Source organism: Dicentrarchus labrax, unplaced genomic scaffold (assembly GCF_905237075.1).
Source record: "Dicentrarchus labrax unplaced genomic scaffold, dlabrax2021, whole genome shotgun sequence".
In the NCBI taxonomy this organism is placed as follows: domain Eukaryota; kingdom Metazoa; phylum Chordata; class Actinopteri; family Moronidae; genus Dicentrarchus; species Dicentrarchus labrax.
In genome coordinates, this window is record NW_026136701.1 from 10,252,734 (window position 1) to 10,270,187 (window position 17,454).

General features: G+C 41.8%; 2 protein-coding genes across 2 annotated transcripts; both read right to left on the minus strand.

Annotated features, from left to right (window-relative positions):
• Positions 1 to 208: 208 nt before the first annotated feature.
• Positions 209 to 8,012, minus strand: cnn2 (calponin 2). Its single transcript, XM_051402933.1, has 7 exons — positions 7,847 to 8,012; positions 4,937 to 5,058; positions 4,738 to 4,804; positions 4,137 to 4,274; positions 3,881 to 3,997; positions 2,980 to 3,126; positions 209 to 1,660 (listed from the first exon to the last, which is right to left on the minus strand). Exons 1-7 carry the CDS (start codon positions 7,898 to 7,900, stop codon positions 1,355 to 1,357), a joined length of 951 nt encoding a protein of 316 aa, XP_051258893.1. The 5' UTR covers positions 7,901 to 8,012; the 3' UTR covers positions 209 to 1,354.
• Positions 8,013 to 11,213: 3,201 nt separating this feature from the next.
• On the minus strand, positions 11,214 to 16,487 carry crsp7 (cofactor required for Sp1 transcriptional activation, subunit 7). Its single transcript, XM_051396975.1, has 3 exons — positions 16,173 to 16,487; positions 15,036 to 15,110; positions 11,214 to 14,941 (listed from the first exon to the last, which is right to left on the minus strand). The coding sequence occupies exons 1-3, from the start codon at positions 16,242 to 16,244 to the stop codon at positions 13,175 to 13,177; spliced, it is 1,914 nt and encodes a 637-aa protein (XP_051252935.1). The 5' UTR covers positions 16,245 to 16,487; the 3' UTR covers positions 11,214 to 13,174.
• Between the last annotated feature and the right edge of the window lie 967 nt (positions 16,488 to 17,454).

Sequence of the window (17,454 nt, forward strand, 5' to 3'; positions counted from 1 at the left end):
ACGGACTATGAACTAGTGTTTCATAACTCTTCCTGTTTTGTTCATCAGATTTGTCATCTCATCAGTTATAATCTTTATTTTATGCTTCCATGCACCTGCTAAGTGATGTTGTAAACAATGCTACACTGCTGCATATTTAGTAAATAACAGCCTCATCCTTTGTGCCAAATAGTACATGAGTCTTTCTACAAAAGAAATCAAAACATGATAATGAATACACATCTTTATTACACCGTATTCACAAAAACACTCAATTACAACATTTTTTTCTCTCCATTGGCATAAAGAATATTCCAGAGGAAAACGTTTAGTCCAATACCAAATGTTGTTCAGAGTTAAAATACTACACAACCCCAAATTGCATAAATAATAATGATCAAATATAATTGTATGATTGGTACGCATTTTCATTCAATATTTAAGAATGATTCACTTTAACATTACTCACTGACAAAAAAAGGATTCCAGTATTCTTGCTTGGAATGTTTAAAACTTCACTTGAGTATTATTTTATCCTCCCCCACCGTCTTTAATCCAAAGAAAACAAACTTAACTCCAGTTGGACTGGTTATGCAAACAATGGAAATATGTCCTCCATTTAAAAAAAAAAAACAAAAACACAAAACCAAAATGAGTGAGCGAAAAGACGAAAAAGGTAAGAGTGGTTTGTTCTAAAAGAAAAGAAAAAAAATCCATTTTGTTTCATCTGCCTGGAAACTGTTTACTACTGTATGTCAAAGACCAATACTGAGGGAATGAAGATACTGAAGTAGTAACAAACACACACAAAAAAAAAAAAATTTACATTCTCATTCACAGGAATTATGTTGTTTATACAGATGATACAGACATTACAGATAAACACAAGCATGGGTGTTTTGTTCAAAACAAGATGCACTTTTAAAAATCTCCCTAATGTTTCACTTTTAGTTTTATGCTGCCCTTAAAAAAAACAATTGAAAAAAAACTAGGGATCTCCCTTAATGAAACTATTGAGTAAGCAATAACTACAAAAAACAAAAAAAAAACAAAGGGAGAGGGACTTTGGCACATTAAAAACATCCCTGGGATAGAAAACTAGCCAAGCCAAAAAGATTGACTTTTGTGGTCACTTTAAATATACATTTTTTTTTTTTTAAAAAGTCACAGAAATACAGTTCATGATATGTGTAACAATGTTTTTGCACAAATAGGGGTAAGAGAACAATTTCATACAATACAAAAAAAAAAGGATATGACCAACAAAAATGGTGCAACATCCTGTGGATATAAAAATAAACCTGCCTTGAGGTTTTCTTGCAGAAGATCCCTCCTTTATGCAACCTCCCTTTCCCTTCCCTCAGCTCCCTCATTTCTAATAATCTGTCCCGTCCTCTTGGTACACCTGCTCCTCTTCCTGGTAACCTTGGTAACCCTCGTCTTGGTAATCTGGGAGGAATTCGCGGCCGACGGCTGCCCCGTTCTGATCGTCTGAAACCTCTCCAGCTTTAGGGCAGTACTTGGCATCATAGATCTGCCGTCCCAGGCCAAAGTTCTGGCCACTCTGGTTGGCTCCCTGGCTGAAGCCCATCTGTAGGGACATGGTGCTGTTGTCACACTTGTCTGTGCCCAGCTTCTGGTCGTAAATGGCACGCCTTGTTCCTGGAGCCGTCATGCCAGCCTGTAGTAGAGGCAGATGGAAAAAGAAAACATTTAATTCTCCTTTTTTCTTTTTAAAAACACTTTATAGGACATTTTATCCCAGTTTTAGGCTTTAAAATGTTCTTAAAGGTTCTAAGTGCTCACTTCACTGAGCCCACATGATTGGCCAAACAGATCAAGTGTCGTTTTTTTCCTAGTAGAGATGGTCCTGTACTACAAAGCAAGTTCTTTTCGTTATCTGACTCCACTAAGCCTAGCAACCACAATCACACAAGGGTGTTATCAACTCATTAAGTCAACCCAGGGTTTCCCAATCCAGCCATGAGCACATTCACATAAAAAGGGACGGTGTTTGCAGGATATGACCAACTGCAAACATGGACAAGTCCACTGGCAGGAGAGCAAAATATTATATTAAATTGATAGGAAGATGTTTAACACATAATCCAGGCCTAAAACAACGGATCTTCTGCAAGAAAAGCTGCCAAATGCAGGAATCTAAGCAACAGTTAATTAACATGTTGCTTAGATATATTCTTACGGCGTGTATGACAATTATTTTCCCCAGCAGGGGTTAAAAAAAAGACTTTGGAGTGCTGCCTCTTGGCCAGGTTATTATAAATAAACATTGGTTTTTAATTGACTCAAATAAAATAAATATTTTTAAAAAATAGGCAAGTAGGCTTACTTTAAATACAAGTACATGGCTTTAGTGCTTCAGTCATCAGTATGCAAAAGCACAATGAAATGGCTTTGACTTGGGGGCCTGAGCTGGCCCTCTGCAATAATACAGGTTGCCCCTTAACAGCATACGGCTCAAGAGGCTTACACAGAAAAGTCAGTCCTTCTGACGAGAATATATCTCTCTTGAGAAAATCTTGAGAGAAAGCCAAAAGTGCTATGCTGGTCTCTGAAAACCCCTTCCTCTTAAGATCAGCGCACTGCTCTACAGGATCTTCTATGAATGTTGATGCATCTTTCCCAGAGAATTACTCGTCAGTAGGCAGTGCTTTTATACATGTTGATCTCTTATTGCAAACAGATAACCAGCAGCGGAGCAGGGTGGGTGTGCAGCACTAGTTGCCATGGCGATGTTCTGGTAAGAAGTGAATCACCGCCATAACCTTGAAAAACCAAAGGTTATTCCGAAGTTGCCTCAACAACTCCAGATCCTGCTTTGCAGTACAGACCTCAGGAATTTACAGCTTTTCTACAAGACTTAACCTGACATTTGTTTACAGCAGCGGAAGGACGTGGCATAAGTGATGCCCTGAGGCTTATTTCCACTGGAGTCCTACTATATTGGATTTATAAGAAGTTGGGAATGTGTTGCAGTACCTGGCTCGCCCCCTTGTTGGTTCCCATTTGGAGGCTGATGGTTGTGTTGTCCATGGGGGGCAGGATTTGACCTTTGGGGTCATATAAGTGCCTCCTGGTGCCATATGCATTCATACCTGCCTGACTGGCACACTTGTTGGTCCCCATCTGCAGTAAAGACAGTAACAGCACAATAAATTGACTTATAGGAGTTGCAAAACATAATGTTGGCAAACAACAAGACAACAGTGGTACAATGTTGCATTGTATTTCTGCATTTTTCATCTCTTCAGCAAGAATGCGACATGACAGTAGGACGACATACTTCAAAGTTTCAGTCAGCAATCTACAATGACTACAGGATCCTCTAAAGACGCTGTAAACAGTAAGTGGTTGGGTAGGTTTTTCACTGTTTAGGGAGCCCTCATATTTACTTGACATATTTCTTGGTGATGGAAACAACAAAACAGAGTGGCTTCAGCGGAAGGGAGAACAATGAGCAGCTCTTACATTTTGACATGAGGTTATGACAGTATGGTTTCACAGTAGTTTCAGTACACGCAGTATCGAGCTCAGCTCTGCAAGCACAAGAAGTGCCTCACCTCCATCAGATCCAGCCAAAGAGATAATATGCTGTAACTTGTTTTCTGGAGTAATCACGTCATGTCAATTTTTTTTTTTTTATATTTAATTTACTTTACAGTCCTCTTCACATTTGATTATTTGCTTTGAGTATCACTGTCAGACTAGTACCAATACTAACTTCAGCTATGTGAGTGCAAATAAAAGGGCAATTGTCTAATTTAAAGTTACAAATAAATGGAGAAGTAGTTCAAGTTTCAGATCTCAAACTGAGCTGCTGCTGACTCTCTTCACATTTTAACCAGCTGTTCAACCAAAAATAACCCCAAAAAACTCGTACTTGCAGGCCGATGACACACTGTCCAGCCTTCATCTTCTCCTCATCAAACATCCTCTCCTGCTTGTCAGCGTACTTCACCCCAATGTCCACTCGAGACTGGCAGCCCTTGGTCTTCGCCTGAGAGAAAAGAGTTTAAAAAAGGTTGTCATGCAGATATATTTTAATATCAAAATACACCAGAAAAAAAGAATAATTTGAGAACAGAGAGGATAGGAAACATCACTCCCAGTACCAGTGTCGGATTTTTAAGACTCACCATGCTAGCGAGAGCGAGCAGCGTTGTCTGGACCTGCGTCATGTTGCCGTTCTCAAACAGATCGTTGGCTTCAAAGATATCATGAGGCTTCAGGCCGTACACCGTGGTGGCCTTGATGAAGTTTGTCAGGTTCTCCAGCTAGAACCACACCAATTTCAAACAAGATTAACAACAATGTGTGTGCAGGATATATGTGATTATGTCTCTGTTTGCTGACCATCTAAGATGTTATTATCGAGGAGATGCAGTCTTACAGCTGTAAAAACATTCAGCCAGTCTTAAATGAAGGGAGTGTGTTTACTGTGACTGGTTACACCTCCAGCAAAGAAACCAGTTTCAGAAAAGGCTCTAAAGCAGTGGCAGTAAAAGAAAGAAGCTCGCAACACTGCCAACATGACCCAGCATGATTCAGTGTACTAACATCTTAACTGGTAGAAAACACTCAGCACAGCACAATACGGCAGCACAGGGAACCATTTGTTAACTATGTACAAAAGCAAATCTCTCACTGCGTGCATCATCACTAGTGTCAATGAACATTAGGTGCTAATTTTGCCGCGCCCTCAACTGGTTAAAAAGCATGTGTCGTCATCTAACTCACCTGATGCCAGTTCAGCGCCGACTTGTTGATCTTTTTCACAGAGCCTGGGGCAAGCTTGTTGATAAGTCTGTGAGAAAAATAACAGAGATATGAGATATAAATATGTAAGTTTTCCAAACCACTGTACAAAAAAAACTGTTAAAAACAGATGATCAAGGCCATCATGGTGCCAGTGTTACAATCTGCGATCTCTGCTTACTCGCACAGAATGACTCCATTCTTCAGGCCTTTCTGGAAGTCAGGCCCGATGGAAGCACCAGTGTTGTCTTCGATCCAGACCCTCAGCTCTTCTTCCTTCTGAGTGTCATACTTCTGTGCGATCTGAATGGGGAGACGGGTCAAAGGTCACGGGTGTTCCACAAGCAACAACAACAGCAAGTAGGTGAAACAGTAAATGCATTCATAGTCTTTTTTGCATGACATTTAAGGTTCAGTGTCTAGGATTTAGTGCCATCTAGCTGTGTAGTTGCAGATTGCAACTCCCTCATTTCACCCTTCCCTTCCAAGTGCAAAAGGACAAACTGCGGTGGTTGCACAACGCGCAACAAATGTAAACACCCCTATCTAGAGAAAGGTGATACACTAATTAAAATATACCTATGAATATTATATTCAATTTCTGCCAATAGATCCTCCTAAATGTGACGCACAGGACCTTTAAGTTTTATAATAGTTTCATAAACCAATCAGTGAACTGCATCTATAACAATGACACCACTGTGGATAATCATAACATGTTAATATTTGTCCTTAAAAGTTTATTATGACTGCATGTAATCATGTTTCATGGTCGCCCCTGAAGTCGACTTTGTCATGTCTACACAGGGGGGTTTGTGTTTTTTAGCCCTCATAAATAAAAGGTGACGCCATCATGGCTTACACACGCGCACACATACGCGCACACACACGGATATCCTGTTCAGTAAACTGCTAAATTCTCCCCTGAAACACAGGAAGGCCATTGCTGAAGAGGGCAGGGGAGGCAGAGTTTTAAGGGGCTCAACACAGCACAAAGATTGACATTGTAGTGAGGGTGTCACTGTCGAGGTGTTACACTGATTTACAAGCTTATTTTTGATTGATGACAGAAGTGTGAAAAGCATGCTTTGCTGGCGCTCAAAGGGGCCATTTAGGAAGAGCGTTGAGGTCACGTAAACAACAGTTATGTCTGCTGTTCGACAAACTGGAAAGCAGAAATGAAAAGAAAACAAAGTCAGTGACTAAAACTGAAACATGTAGCCTATAGAGTTCATCGTCCGGCGATGAATAAAAGGTGTTGAGCGAGCTTCATGCAAACTCACAAACCAGCCAACAATCTGTCTCTGTCCCGAGGGCAATGAGAGACTGAACCGCAGAGCTGAACCTACTATATACATAGAAGTTGGCCGCATTCACCTCACAGCTGGTTGTGCTCTTAAGGAATGTCTGTCTTCTAATTACATTTCCTTCATTCAGTTATCCCTATATTAAAAAACAACACTGGCTATTTTAATTGCCCACAAAGAATCCTACAGATGTAATTTAGAGAGACAAACTAAAGGCAAGCAATTTGACCCAGGGTGGTTGGAGCAGGCAAGAGCTGAATAGAGCAGCGAGGGTGCAGAACTGTGTGTGTTTGATCCAATGAATGAATACAGACTGTGGTGATGCTCAAAAATGTTGCTTTATTGCAGAACTTTGAGTTCACCCTCTAAGCTTTGGAGAAGCTTGCCGGGAAAGATTTTCTACATCAAAAGTAAAGGGGGGAAAAAGTGGGGGTAGCTCTGAGTAGTGCAAATCTTTAAATGCCTCACATTTCACGGTGGAGGCTACGTCACGGGTGGCAGGAAATACCACTCCAGTCAGCATCTCTCTAGCCCCCCCCACCCCTCACCCCTCACCCCTCACCCCTCCCCTCTTCAAGGACATCACTGGCAACAGACAGAGGAAATCTACATGTTTTCTTTATGTCCGGCACATGTTGTTCTGCAGAGATTTGGGGAGGGAACTTGACCCTTTTCCCTCCTATACAAGGGCAGAGCCAAGGAATGCAGAAGGTGAGTTAAAGGAACACACATGCAGAGGGAGCAACGCCGTTACATCTCTGTGGCCGATGAGCTGTGACTTTATTCCATTTAAATGAGAAGAGCAGGCAAGAAAATGATGGGCCGAGGTAAAAGCCTGTAGTATTGCACAGTAACACCCCATTTATGCCATATGTAATAATGAAAAGTGCTCAAGGTTATGCAGCTCAGTGTGATTGTGGTCAGGGCAGTAATCTCCAGCATCACTTCAGGTATTTTAAGTGGATCCGGGTGCACAGACACAGGTCCAAATAAACAGGGTGCCTTACTCATCAAGGCCGCACTCAAAAAGTTACACATTACTAAAGTGGGCTCATTCTGGAGACTGATTCATTTGTGGAACTTCAGCCGACACAGGGACTTTTTTTGCATAGTAAAAACCTTTCCTGCACATGATCTGAGCGAAGGGAGGTTCAATCTAGGGAAGCAGCACGACACCTTACCACAAGGAGGGACGTCGGAAAGTATTCTTGCTATGTCTAAGAAGCAATAAAAAAATAAATAAAAAAAGAGTCAGGGATGGGCAGTAATGGGGATGGATGTCATCCAATCCCGGCACCGATAGAGTGAATTACATTAACTGCTAATGAGGGTCACAACGCCGGGCACCACGCTGCACAGGGAATAGAAAACGCTGGAAACGGGGATAACATTTTTTGCCACAACGACATACTTCTGTGCCAAGAGGGACAACGCCCATAGTCTGTTTTTAAGTTAGTCTACTGCGTGGGAAAATCGATATTCTGCTTTTAGAGGTGTAAAACCGAAAGATATATACTTCGCCAAGTATTCATACTCGGGCGAAGTTTTATTAAAGTTATGTAAAAGTGTGTTTAAGCTTTAAAAAACACTTTTAAAATGAGTCTCCGCAGTTTTTTCATCCAGCTCTGACTACCTTTTAACCTGGGCACGAGTATCAAAATGGAGGCCAGGTGACTCCCACAGTCCCGTTCAGAGAAAAGCACAATGAGTGGATGATGGGAAGTACAGTTCAATGCAACTAACTTTATGAGATATACATATATATATAAAATATGTACACCTACCTTGTTTTTCACCTCCGCTGATAATCCGTAGGCGGGACCTTTGTTAAAGGACATTGTCAGAGTTCTGATTTTTCTGTTTGCGTTAAAAGAAGCACTGACTTGAGGATAAAATCTTTGCTAAATTATCTTCGACTTTCTCTTCCAATGAAAACGGAGTGAACTAAATACTTCCTTTCTCTTTTACGGCCGCCAATTAGAGCGCTCCCACGGTTTCAGCCGAAGAGTTCCGATTCAAGAGTCAAGATAGTTCCCGCCGTTGGTTCCTGGGGGGGAAAATCAATACTCAAGACATCAAGATGTTAAAGTATGCTTGAGTGAAATAGTATTGGAGTATTGGATTACATGCCTCAACAAGGCTGCTGAAAGAACTTAAAGTGGCTTTGTCTAACAAGTGGCACTGATGTATTTATGTCTTTGTTTTGTTCTGTCAGTTTGGGAGGTTTAGCAATCCGGAGGAGGAGACATTCATTCAAAATGTTCACACAATTGGACACAGTCTCTTTACATTTGACTATTTTTGTCCAACAGAATATAAATAAGAACATTTTATTCCTGGCAGTGTTTGTTTGTTTGCATCCTTAAAATTCATAGCGACTATAATGGACTGGTTGCACAGCACACATCTTGACTTGTCACAGCAGAAAAAAACACAAGCAGAGAAAAAGGAACCGTAACGACGGCTCAGTTCCATGAAGTGTCCCAGTAACAGTGACAGTGAACCAGCAAGCAAAACAGCAGCACCACTGAGTGCAATGCAGCAGTCATTAATAAACCTGTGAGTTCTCCTGCCCAAATGTCTGCCGTGCAACCAGTCCATTCACTGTATTAATACAATATGCAAATTATTATTACTTTTATTATTATTTAATTAGGTGCATTGTCATTTATCACATGTGAAAATATGCCCATAGCACCCAGTGGACATATAATGCAGACAGAGAAAGTATAATCAGGGAGCCAGTCCAGAGATGTGATAAATCGCTGCAGAGTTGACACACATTTAGTTCTTCTTATTCAGAGTTACATACTGCCACTGGTAGGCCTTTAAGATATGTTATTATATATATATATATAAAATATATAATATATATATATATATATATATATATATATATATATATATATATATATATAACAGACTTTTTAAGTCAACAATTAATAAAACAACCCATTAACCCGTACAGAATTGTAAATGAGCTTCAGCAGTTACGGAAGCCCTCACACGAGTCCTCTTGCCTCTGCTTATACTCTTTGGTTACCCGCTTCGTTAATCGATCCTAGGCTCCACCTTTCCCCTTCTCTTTGCTTAGGTCGCGATTGAAATCAAAAACTCCTTATATGGAAGGAAACTTCCCAAATTCCTGAATGGTGGGAGTGATCCACCGGTCCCACCCTGCATACCAGACCGCGCAGTGGACCAGACTAATTGTCGCACTTTTTTGAGTCACTGCCGAGAAAAAAAAAGTTTGGAGTTACTGTGAGCTACTGAGGTGACGTAATGTCGGTGCTATGGGGGTTTTAGATAGCAGATCCAACTTCACATGCCAGGATCTCTTAGTCTGCTGCAAAATAATGGCTGATATACAATACATTACTCGGCAGGATCGCTTCCTCGTTTACATATTAACGACCCAGTGTATCATTGATTTCTTTTCTCTCTCTGCTTTCAGTTCCACACGACAGCAAATCTGGTTTATGTGGGGCTTTTTCTGGGGAATTAAAAGCAAAGATGTATTTCCTCTTATGATAACAAGCGTTTTCTCTTTAATGGGGACTTCAGAGCCAGGGGAACATAAGTAACTTATTGGAAACGTCACCTCTTTGTTACTGTTCTAAGTACAATGAACCATTATTGACTGCCCCTCCTAACATGAACATCTGGAGAAATATCAGATAATAAAGAGAGGAATGCATTACAGCTACACCAATATATGTTTTTCAAGGTAGCCTACTTACACACACTGTGTGTTTTGTTGTTTTTCTAGACAAGCCATAATCTAGTTATAGACAATAGGGCTATTGGTAAAGATATTGACTATTGGGTGGTCAGGAAAATGACATTGGCAAGAAGATGAAAAAACTAGTTAAATTAAAAAATTACATTTGTTTCCGCTGGTCTGGTTCCGTGGTGCATTTACTTTTCTAACACTTGGATAAAGTGATTTGTGTTGACGTTTGGTTTCATAATGAGAATGAGGAGCTTCTGACTGCTGAAAATAAATCTAGAATTAAACACATATTACACATCTGTAATGTAATTGTGCTGTTTCATATTACTGCAGCTGAAATGATTAGTCAGTTAACTGTTGATTGACAAAAAAAAAATGGATCTCTTCGGCCATTTAAAGAAGAAAAATGCACATTTGCTCATCCTAGCTCCTCAAATGTGAGATTCTTGGTGATTTCTTTGTCAAAGTTGATGGTAAGTTGAATATCTGGGTTTTGTATTTGTTGGCCAGGTTAAAAAAAAAAGTCAAAAACATCATATAGAGCTATTTTCTGACATCATATAGACAGAACAGTTCATTCACCAGAAGATTAACTGATAATGAAAATAAGGTCAACCAATCACATTAGCAGGTTTCAGAACAGCTTCAGCCTGACGTAGTGTTTTGGTTGAGTTAAAACACCTCATGATACATGCTTGCCTACTCAACACATTCTACGTAGACAAGCAACTAATAATGACATAAGCCCAGGTGTGTCTGGACACAAAAACAGCTGGATCTGAGGGTCTGTGGCGTGTGATTACATCATACAGGTGTGCAGAGGACTGATTCAGAGTCTGAGAGTAAAGCACACCCGAGGGGGCGACAGTTAATCATCCTGATATCTGTGATCAGGGTTACATCAGCTCACTGAGTCATGGTAGGGAGTGACGTAGTTATGACACCCCCTGAGTCTATTACACATGCAGGGACCCATGTGCAATCTCTGTTGGGGCTAATGGTGCTAATAAAAACATCACTTTTGTACACACAAGGCCATTAGAGGCTTCCACTGATGGAGGAGCTAAATCTTGATCATTTTATTTGGGGGAAAAAAAAAAAGAGAGCCATATATTCTTTGTGGGCCGGTCTGATCAATCAACTCCCACTGAACTGGCATTACTTGTACCATGTCACCCTTACATCACATACTGAGGCAGACAAAAGGAGACACATGGACAATGTGCACCCCCACATGGATGAAGTGGGTAAGTACAGCAAAGTACAGCCTAATGCAACTTCCACAGTGAGGCTCAAAATAAAATGCAGAAGTGTACAGAGCTCAGACCAACGACTTAGTTTCAACAGCGCAAACTATTCGAGGATGATGGCAGTCGTCAAACTCAATGGCCCTGTAAAAGACCCACAAGTCAGTCGTCTTAGCTGAAGATTTAGATCATTTTATTTTTCAAACAATTGAGAGATGTTAAACACTGAACAATTAAAGATGCCCCAGTCAAAGCTCCAGAAAACAGATTCTTATTAACCAGTTGTAGCACTTTTCCTTTATTGCCAGCTGTGTTGTTGTGCAGTTTCTCATTGTCTGCAGCGTCACCCTTGCTCGATCAGTGTATACAAAAAGTAACAGAAATGGTGCATATACCAGCGTCGTATTGAGCACGGGATTTGGAATTCTCGCACATGAACCCAGGCTCCACCGACAGGCGTGTTTTGTGCGGAAGCAAATCCAGATTTACCATTTTACCAAGGCACATTGGTAGGGATGAATGACTGAAAGAATGTATGGACAGAGAGGCTGCACAGAAGCCAATCTTAACTTAAATCATGTGAGAAAAAAAGTGGTTTTGACTGATGAGTATAAAGGGAAAAATCAAAATTAAGTAGACGTTGTCATATGGAAAATGCCAAGAATATCTGATGCACGCAGCTTTCTCCCTCTCCCTTTTATGTTTGTTGAATTTAAACATAGAACCGAAAGAAAATGCTACCTCAAAAGGCATCCTAAACGTTTTATGAACTCTCAAAAGCAGCAGCTTAACGTGTAATGTGTCTGAAACTCTGAATAAACATGAACTGTGGGACCATCAGTCACTATTCACACTTGAATCAAGTGAGTGATGAAATGACCAACAAGTTATTAACTGGAGGTCTCAATCCTGTACATTCAACTAAGGCTGTTAAACTCAGAAAAAGCTTGTGAAGGAATTGCAGACTGCAAACAATATCTAAAGGAATGGAAACAAAGTAAGTCCCAGCATTCAAACCGGTCCTTGTTTCAATCTCTAAAAATGCAATTATGGATCAGCACCATCTGATTTGACATTCTTTAATATTTTAAGCTTGGGAGAGAGTTTTTGATTTTAGTCGAATTTATTTTAAATGATCACCTCACTATTTTGATGAACCCAAGGGATCTTTCAGAATAAAATGTCCTCTTGGGAGTTGAGATGGTATGGACATATAGGAACTGTGTGATGCGACAGAGAGTGTGAAAGTGTGTGATGGGTGGGATATGGAATGTTAAATGACCAAATGCACTGACCAATCTTAAAGAAAGACCCTGCAAACGAACCGTCTGTACGCCCCTTTAACATTGAAGATTAGGCTGACAACATTATGATGCAAACAGAAAAAGAAAAAAAAAAAAAAAAACAGATATAAGTTTCTGAACGTCTTTGGATGAACGTCCCATAAATGAACTGGTCAAAATAAATAGATGTATAACGTTACATGATAAGAAATTTATAATTTACTCTTTATATCTCACATAAAGCTTCTTGTAACTGCCAAATATGCTCCAGTATTTCATACTCCGGACATGTTCAGCCCTACCTGCGCTAGATGAACTCTATCAACATCTTCCTGGGCACCAACATGGCAGTCCCAACAGGACAGCTAAACCCCAGCCTTCCCTCAAATTTAACCCTAGATTGTAATTCCTCATTAGAAAAATAGAAGGCTGAAGAGAAAACAATATCATCCAAGTAAGACTGAAATAGAGGTAGGATTCAGAAAATCAAAAAATTCACATCATAACTCTATTTACGGTCATCTGGGACAATTCTGTCCTCTCTTTCTTGCCATCAGTGTTAGTAGCAGCATTCTGCAACTAGGGCCTCATCATTCCTGTGACTTTCAGTTTGAAAAATAAAACAGAAACAGCCCTTGGTATTACAAACTCAACTATTCTTTTAATCTTTACTCCTTTTATACCAAAATCTCAAAAGATTATCACAGAAAGAGAAAGAGGCACAGGGTGGGGGTTTAGCAGGCCTGGCTTTTGCCAAACTCACAGTGGACAAACAAAATCACAAAGTATCTCGTCTCTGTGGAGAGACAAAGAAAGGAGTGGAAAAGGACAGAAACCTTCCCAAACCCCTCAGTCTAGGCAAACGTATGGCAGGATGTTCAATTTGCTTTCATCCCCGTGAGGGTCCAATGATATGCACTCTGTCCAATCATACCAGGTGCCCTTGGTGTCATAACAACCGTTAACCCCGGGCCAGTGCTGTGTATGTATCCTGCCGAGGTCCTCGTCCGTCACCTCCCGGCTCAAGCCCGGTAAATCCCCTACTGAGCTGTCCGTCTGCAGAACATGTATCTTCCGTGAGTCCTTGATCTCCTGTTCTTCCCTTTTCAGATACTCTGACATGAAAAAGTGTGCACTAGGGGCCTGGACCCCTGAGGAGGTGAGCACATTGCTCTGAAGGTTCAAGTAGGACTGGATGATTTCATTTCTGGACAGCTCCTTCCAGTTCGTTTGATGAAAAGGGTTAGGGCCAGTACCTGGGGCTGGGGCTGAGGCTGAGGCTGAGGCTGGGGCGGGAGCTGGAACTGCAGCTGGAACTGGAGCTGGAACTGGAGCTGGAACTGGAGCTGGAACGGGCCGTTGTACAGTGCTTTCAGTTCTCTGTCTAGACTCAACAGGGTCAGGAGTGGGGGCTTCCTCTGTTTGAGAAGGTTCTTTATGTACCAGAGGTTTTATCTGGCCTGTGACAGGGTCAAATGTTAGTCTGCGCTCTTTTAACCGTACAGGCTTAGTCGTGTCCTCTACTTTCTGGCCGTCTAAGTTGACAGCGTAGTCTCTTGATCTGTACTTCCTCCTTTTATGTTCTGAGTTAGGGACCGTCGTCCCATCTGTGTCATCTGACACAGATATGGCTCCCTCGGATGTCGGTCTGTGTAGTTCTGAGTTGTGTTGGAGGTGAGAAGGTGAAAGGGAGACTGATGGGGAATCCAGTGTTACAGATATGTCTTGTGGTGGGCAATGAGAGGGGACTTCTGATGAACTAGCCCAGTGCATTGAAGATCTATGAGAAGAATGTGGCAGCTTGTCAGCGTACAGTGCTTGGGCAGGGGAGGATATGGGCTGGGGCAAAGACAAGGGGGAGTTCCTAGATGAAGGGCTTGGGATAGGTGTTGCTTTCGGCACATATGCTGAAGAGCGCTTGGTCACTGTGTCTTGCTTCATGCTCCTAGGACTTGTAGTGAGCCCACGGGGACTTTTGGCTTGATAATACCCCCCTCCTCCTCCTCCTCCTCCTCCTCCTTCATCCAATCTGGCCTGTTGTTGCATCACAGCAACCTTGATCATAGAGGAAGTGCTAGGTAGTTTGGCCACTCCTGGGGAGCTGGGGCGAGGCTTGACAGCGTTAACCGGAATTCTGTTGATTTTATCATTATCAAGGTGCTCTATCCGAGATCTGTCAGGAGAAGGGACGACTTGTTGGTCAGGCGGGGCATCAGGACTGCCTGCAATCCCATTGGTGGGTGGTGGTGAAACAGAATTATCACATGAAGACATCTTGGAGATTTTTTCTGGTAAGTGCACTCCACTGTCTCTGTGCTCTGCTCGCCGTTTGCGGCTGCCTGATTTCTCCGCTTTTGGTGAGTATGTGTTGTGAACATCGTTTCTGATTTTGACTTCAGGGGCACCCTTCCCTGGCAGAGTAATGTCAGGAGGAGATGCCTCTGTTCTGCAGGGATGAGAACTGCCATTGGTGGACCCAGGGGCACTCGCAGCCACAGCGGGTCCAGGTTCAATCAGCTTTTGCCAGGTCCTTAAGAGTTTCTTAGCACGCTTGGCAAGGTCTTCATCCTTTGTCTTCTTCCTCACATCATTGATCAATTTTCCGAGTCGAGTTTCCTGAATAAATAATGTGTGTGAAAGTTAGAAACAAGTTCAAGCAAGCAATACAATTTCTTTCTAGTAGTAGTTCACATTTAGTCAACCACCTTACCTCAAGTGCTTCTTTGGTGATAGGATACTTTTCAAGACAGGAAATTACCTCCAGTACAGCCACCATATTGCATATCTGCAGGGAGGACACAAACATTTTGAATTGCTTCATCTGTACTGTTGTTCACACAAAGCTAATATTTAACATTAGCCTAAAATCATCATTAACAGAGGAATCAACTGTTAAATGAGAATTTTAATCACACAATCTTGATATACAAGAAGAAAATCGAGTAACTGATACTCACATGATTAACCAAGTCTCCTACATTAATGTGATGGCTAGAAACCCTCCAGGCTTTGGGAAAAGCTACTGAATCATGCCTGCAACGTGTGTGAGTATGGGGGCAAGTTAGCTTATAAGTTAGCTTAGGAAACATTAGCTTGTCTGCTTCAGATCGACGTTGAAAAGTAAAGATGGCCAAGTGTCAACTCAAAAAACCATCATCATTGCAAACGTTTGGCAACAGTGAAGCACCAGAGCCAAAACTAGGAGCCACAAGGTGATAAAGTTTAATTTGAGCGACTTTCTAATCCTGCGGAGAAAGTCAACCAGCGTTTGAGTGTCGGCAGACTTACCTGTGTTAGCTGATCTGGCTATCGCTAGCGTTTGACTAACTTGAGACAGGCTCCGACTATTTCCTAAAACGTAATTAGCGACTCAAGCTAACAGTGAGCTAACAGCTACCTCCCACACTTCGGTAACAATTGTTAGCGTGAAACGGGCTACAGCGAAACCGTGAGCGATTCGCAGAGCATGCTGTTCATTTCATAGTAAAATGGGTATTTCCGCGACACATGTTTGTATTTTATACCTTCTAGACGTTAAACACGGTAAACCCGCTTCGGGCTAGGCTAGCAGCTAGCATGCTACATAAACCAGCCAAGGCTAGATGCCTAACCCAGGTAGCGCTTCTGCTAAGCTAGCTTGCAAGCTGTCAAATCCACAGCTCAGCGTCTCTCCACTCTCCGCAGTCGTTTGACATGTCGGTGACAAGCCACATCGTACACCACGCTCTAAAACATCTCACTAACACAGCTACTTGTGACAGCTGCTGGGTGAATTGCCTTGTCGAGTTTGCCGGAGTGCAGGTAAACAAGCTAACTGTTAGCCACCTAGCCTGCTAGCTCTACTCACATTGCTCTGACTGTCGATGGCCTGCAGCAGCCGGTCCCTCATCTGCAGCGGAGTTGCTGAGACCGTTGTCATTGCCTGTTCGGTGCGATCCGGAGGATGGAGGGAGGAATCCTCCAAAATGTAAACCGGGTGACAATGATGAGTCAAAGGCCGGTGCGGTAACACGTCAGGCGTCCGAACAGCATATTTTTCTGTCGCCTGCAAGATAGACGGCTCAGTTTATCTCACATGGAGTAGGAAATGTGTGCGCTGTGTTGACCGTCGGCTGCTGCCTGCTCGGCGCTCTAGCAACTCACTACCAGCTGCTGGATCTCTCAACGGCCTCCTGCTGCATGCTGGGATACGATGTATGCGCTTTGACGTGTGCACGTAGCCAAGTAAACATCCCTGGCGTCCACCTACACTGCTGGGTATACCCATGGATGAACAGTATTAAAGGTGTACCTCACTGGTTTTTATTCTTGTAATTGTAATTTGAAGAAATGTTGGGGCTGAAACCAAATATTATTTTAATTATTAATTGTTTTTATTATTATTGAATTATCATTTAGTCAATAAAATGTAATGTGTGATGGGAGAGGTCCATCCAGATCCCAAGGTGATGTATTCAGATACTTGTTTTGTCTGACCAAGAGTCTAAAACCAAAAGATCTTAAATGACAAAAGTAGAGAGAAGCCAGAACCAGATCATGTTGCCAAACTCAAGGGAAGTCCAAAAGATCACTCATTTTTCCATAATCTGTCAGTTAGAGGCCTACAGGTTTTACTTTCCTTCCTTCTACTTGAGAAAATCATTTAAAAAATTGAGTTATTGTCAGTTTTTAGACCAATTTAGGCTTATTTTTTTATTTTTAATCCATTATTAGCCTATATCAGTAACCAACTGACCCCACACACAGCCTCTCTCAGCAGTCATACATCCCTGTTACATTTAGAACATCAACAGTGGTCACTGTTGACGTAGACATTCAAATAAATGCTTGACAAGGACATGTTTACCACAATGTATTAGTTATCATGAACAATGAGTGTTAGTGACTTTAGCTTGCAGCACTCCACCAGCAGATGGAGTTGTGCAGTTTCTAAAAGACTAAACAGAGCTTGTCACTGGTACAGGAGGAGGTCGAGCACAGATCGATTAAGTCAGGATGCTGCATCACTGGACCAGATTGATTGTAAGACACTCTTGAGCCATTTGAGGGCAACAGTGATGGTGAAGCTAAGGAACCTTTAAATTCGAGCCACCGAAATGCAGTTGGATTATGACTGCTGCGGGGATTCT

Coding starts and splice junctions, on each gene's coding strand:
- crsp7 (XM_051396975.1), bottom strand. CDS start 16,244: ATGACAACGGTCTCAGCAACTCCGCTGCAGATGAGGGACCGGCTGCTG. Junction 15,111..16,172: donor CCATCGACAGTCAGAGCAAT/GTGAGTAGAGCT, acceptor TCCTCCCTGCAG/ATATGCAATATGGTGGCTGT. Junction 14,942..15,035: donor TCACCAAAGAAGCACTTGAG/GTAAGGTGGTTG, acceptor TTATTTATTCAG/GAAACTCGACTCGGAAAATT.
- cnn2 (XM_051402933.1), bottom strand. CDS start 7,900: ATGTCCTTTAACAAAGGTCCCGCCTACGGATTATCAGCGGAGGTGAAA. Junction 4,805..4,936: donor AATGGAGTCATTCTGTGCGA/GTAAGCAGAGAT, acceptor TTTTTCTCACAG/ACTTATCAACAAGCTTGCCC. Junction 1,661..2,979: donor CCAACAAGGGGGCGAGCCAG/GTACTGCAACAC, acceptor CCTCTACTACAG/GCTGGCATGACGGCTCCAGG.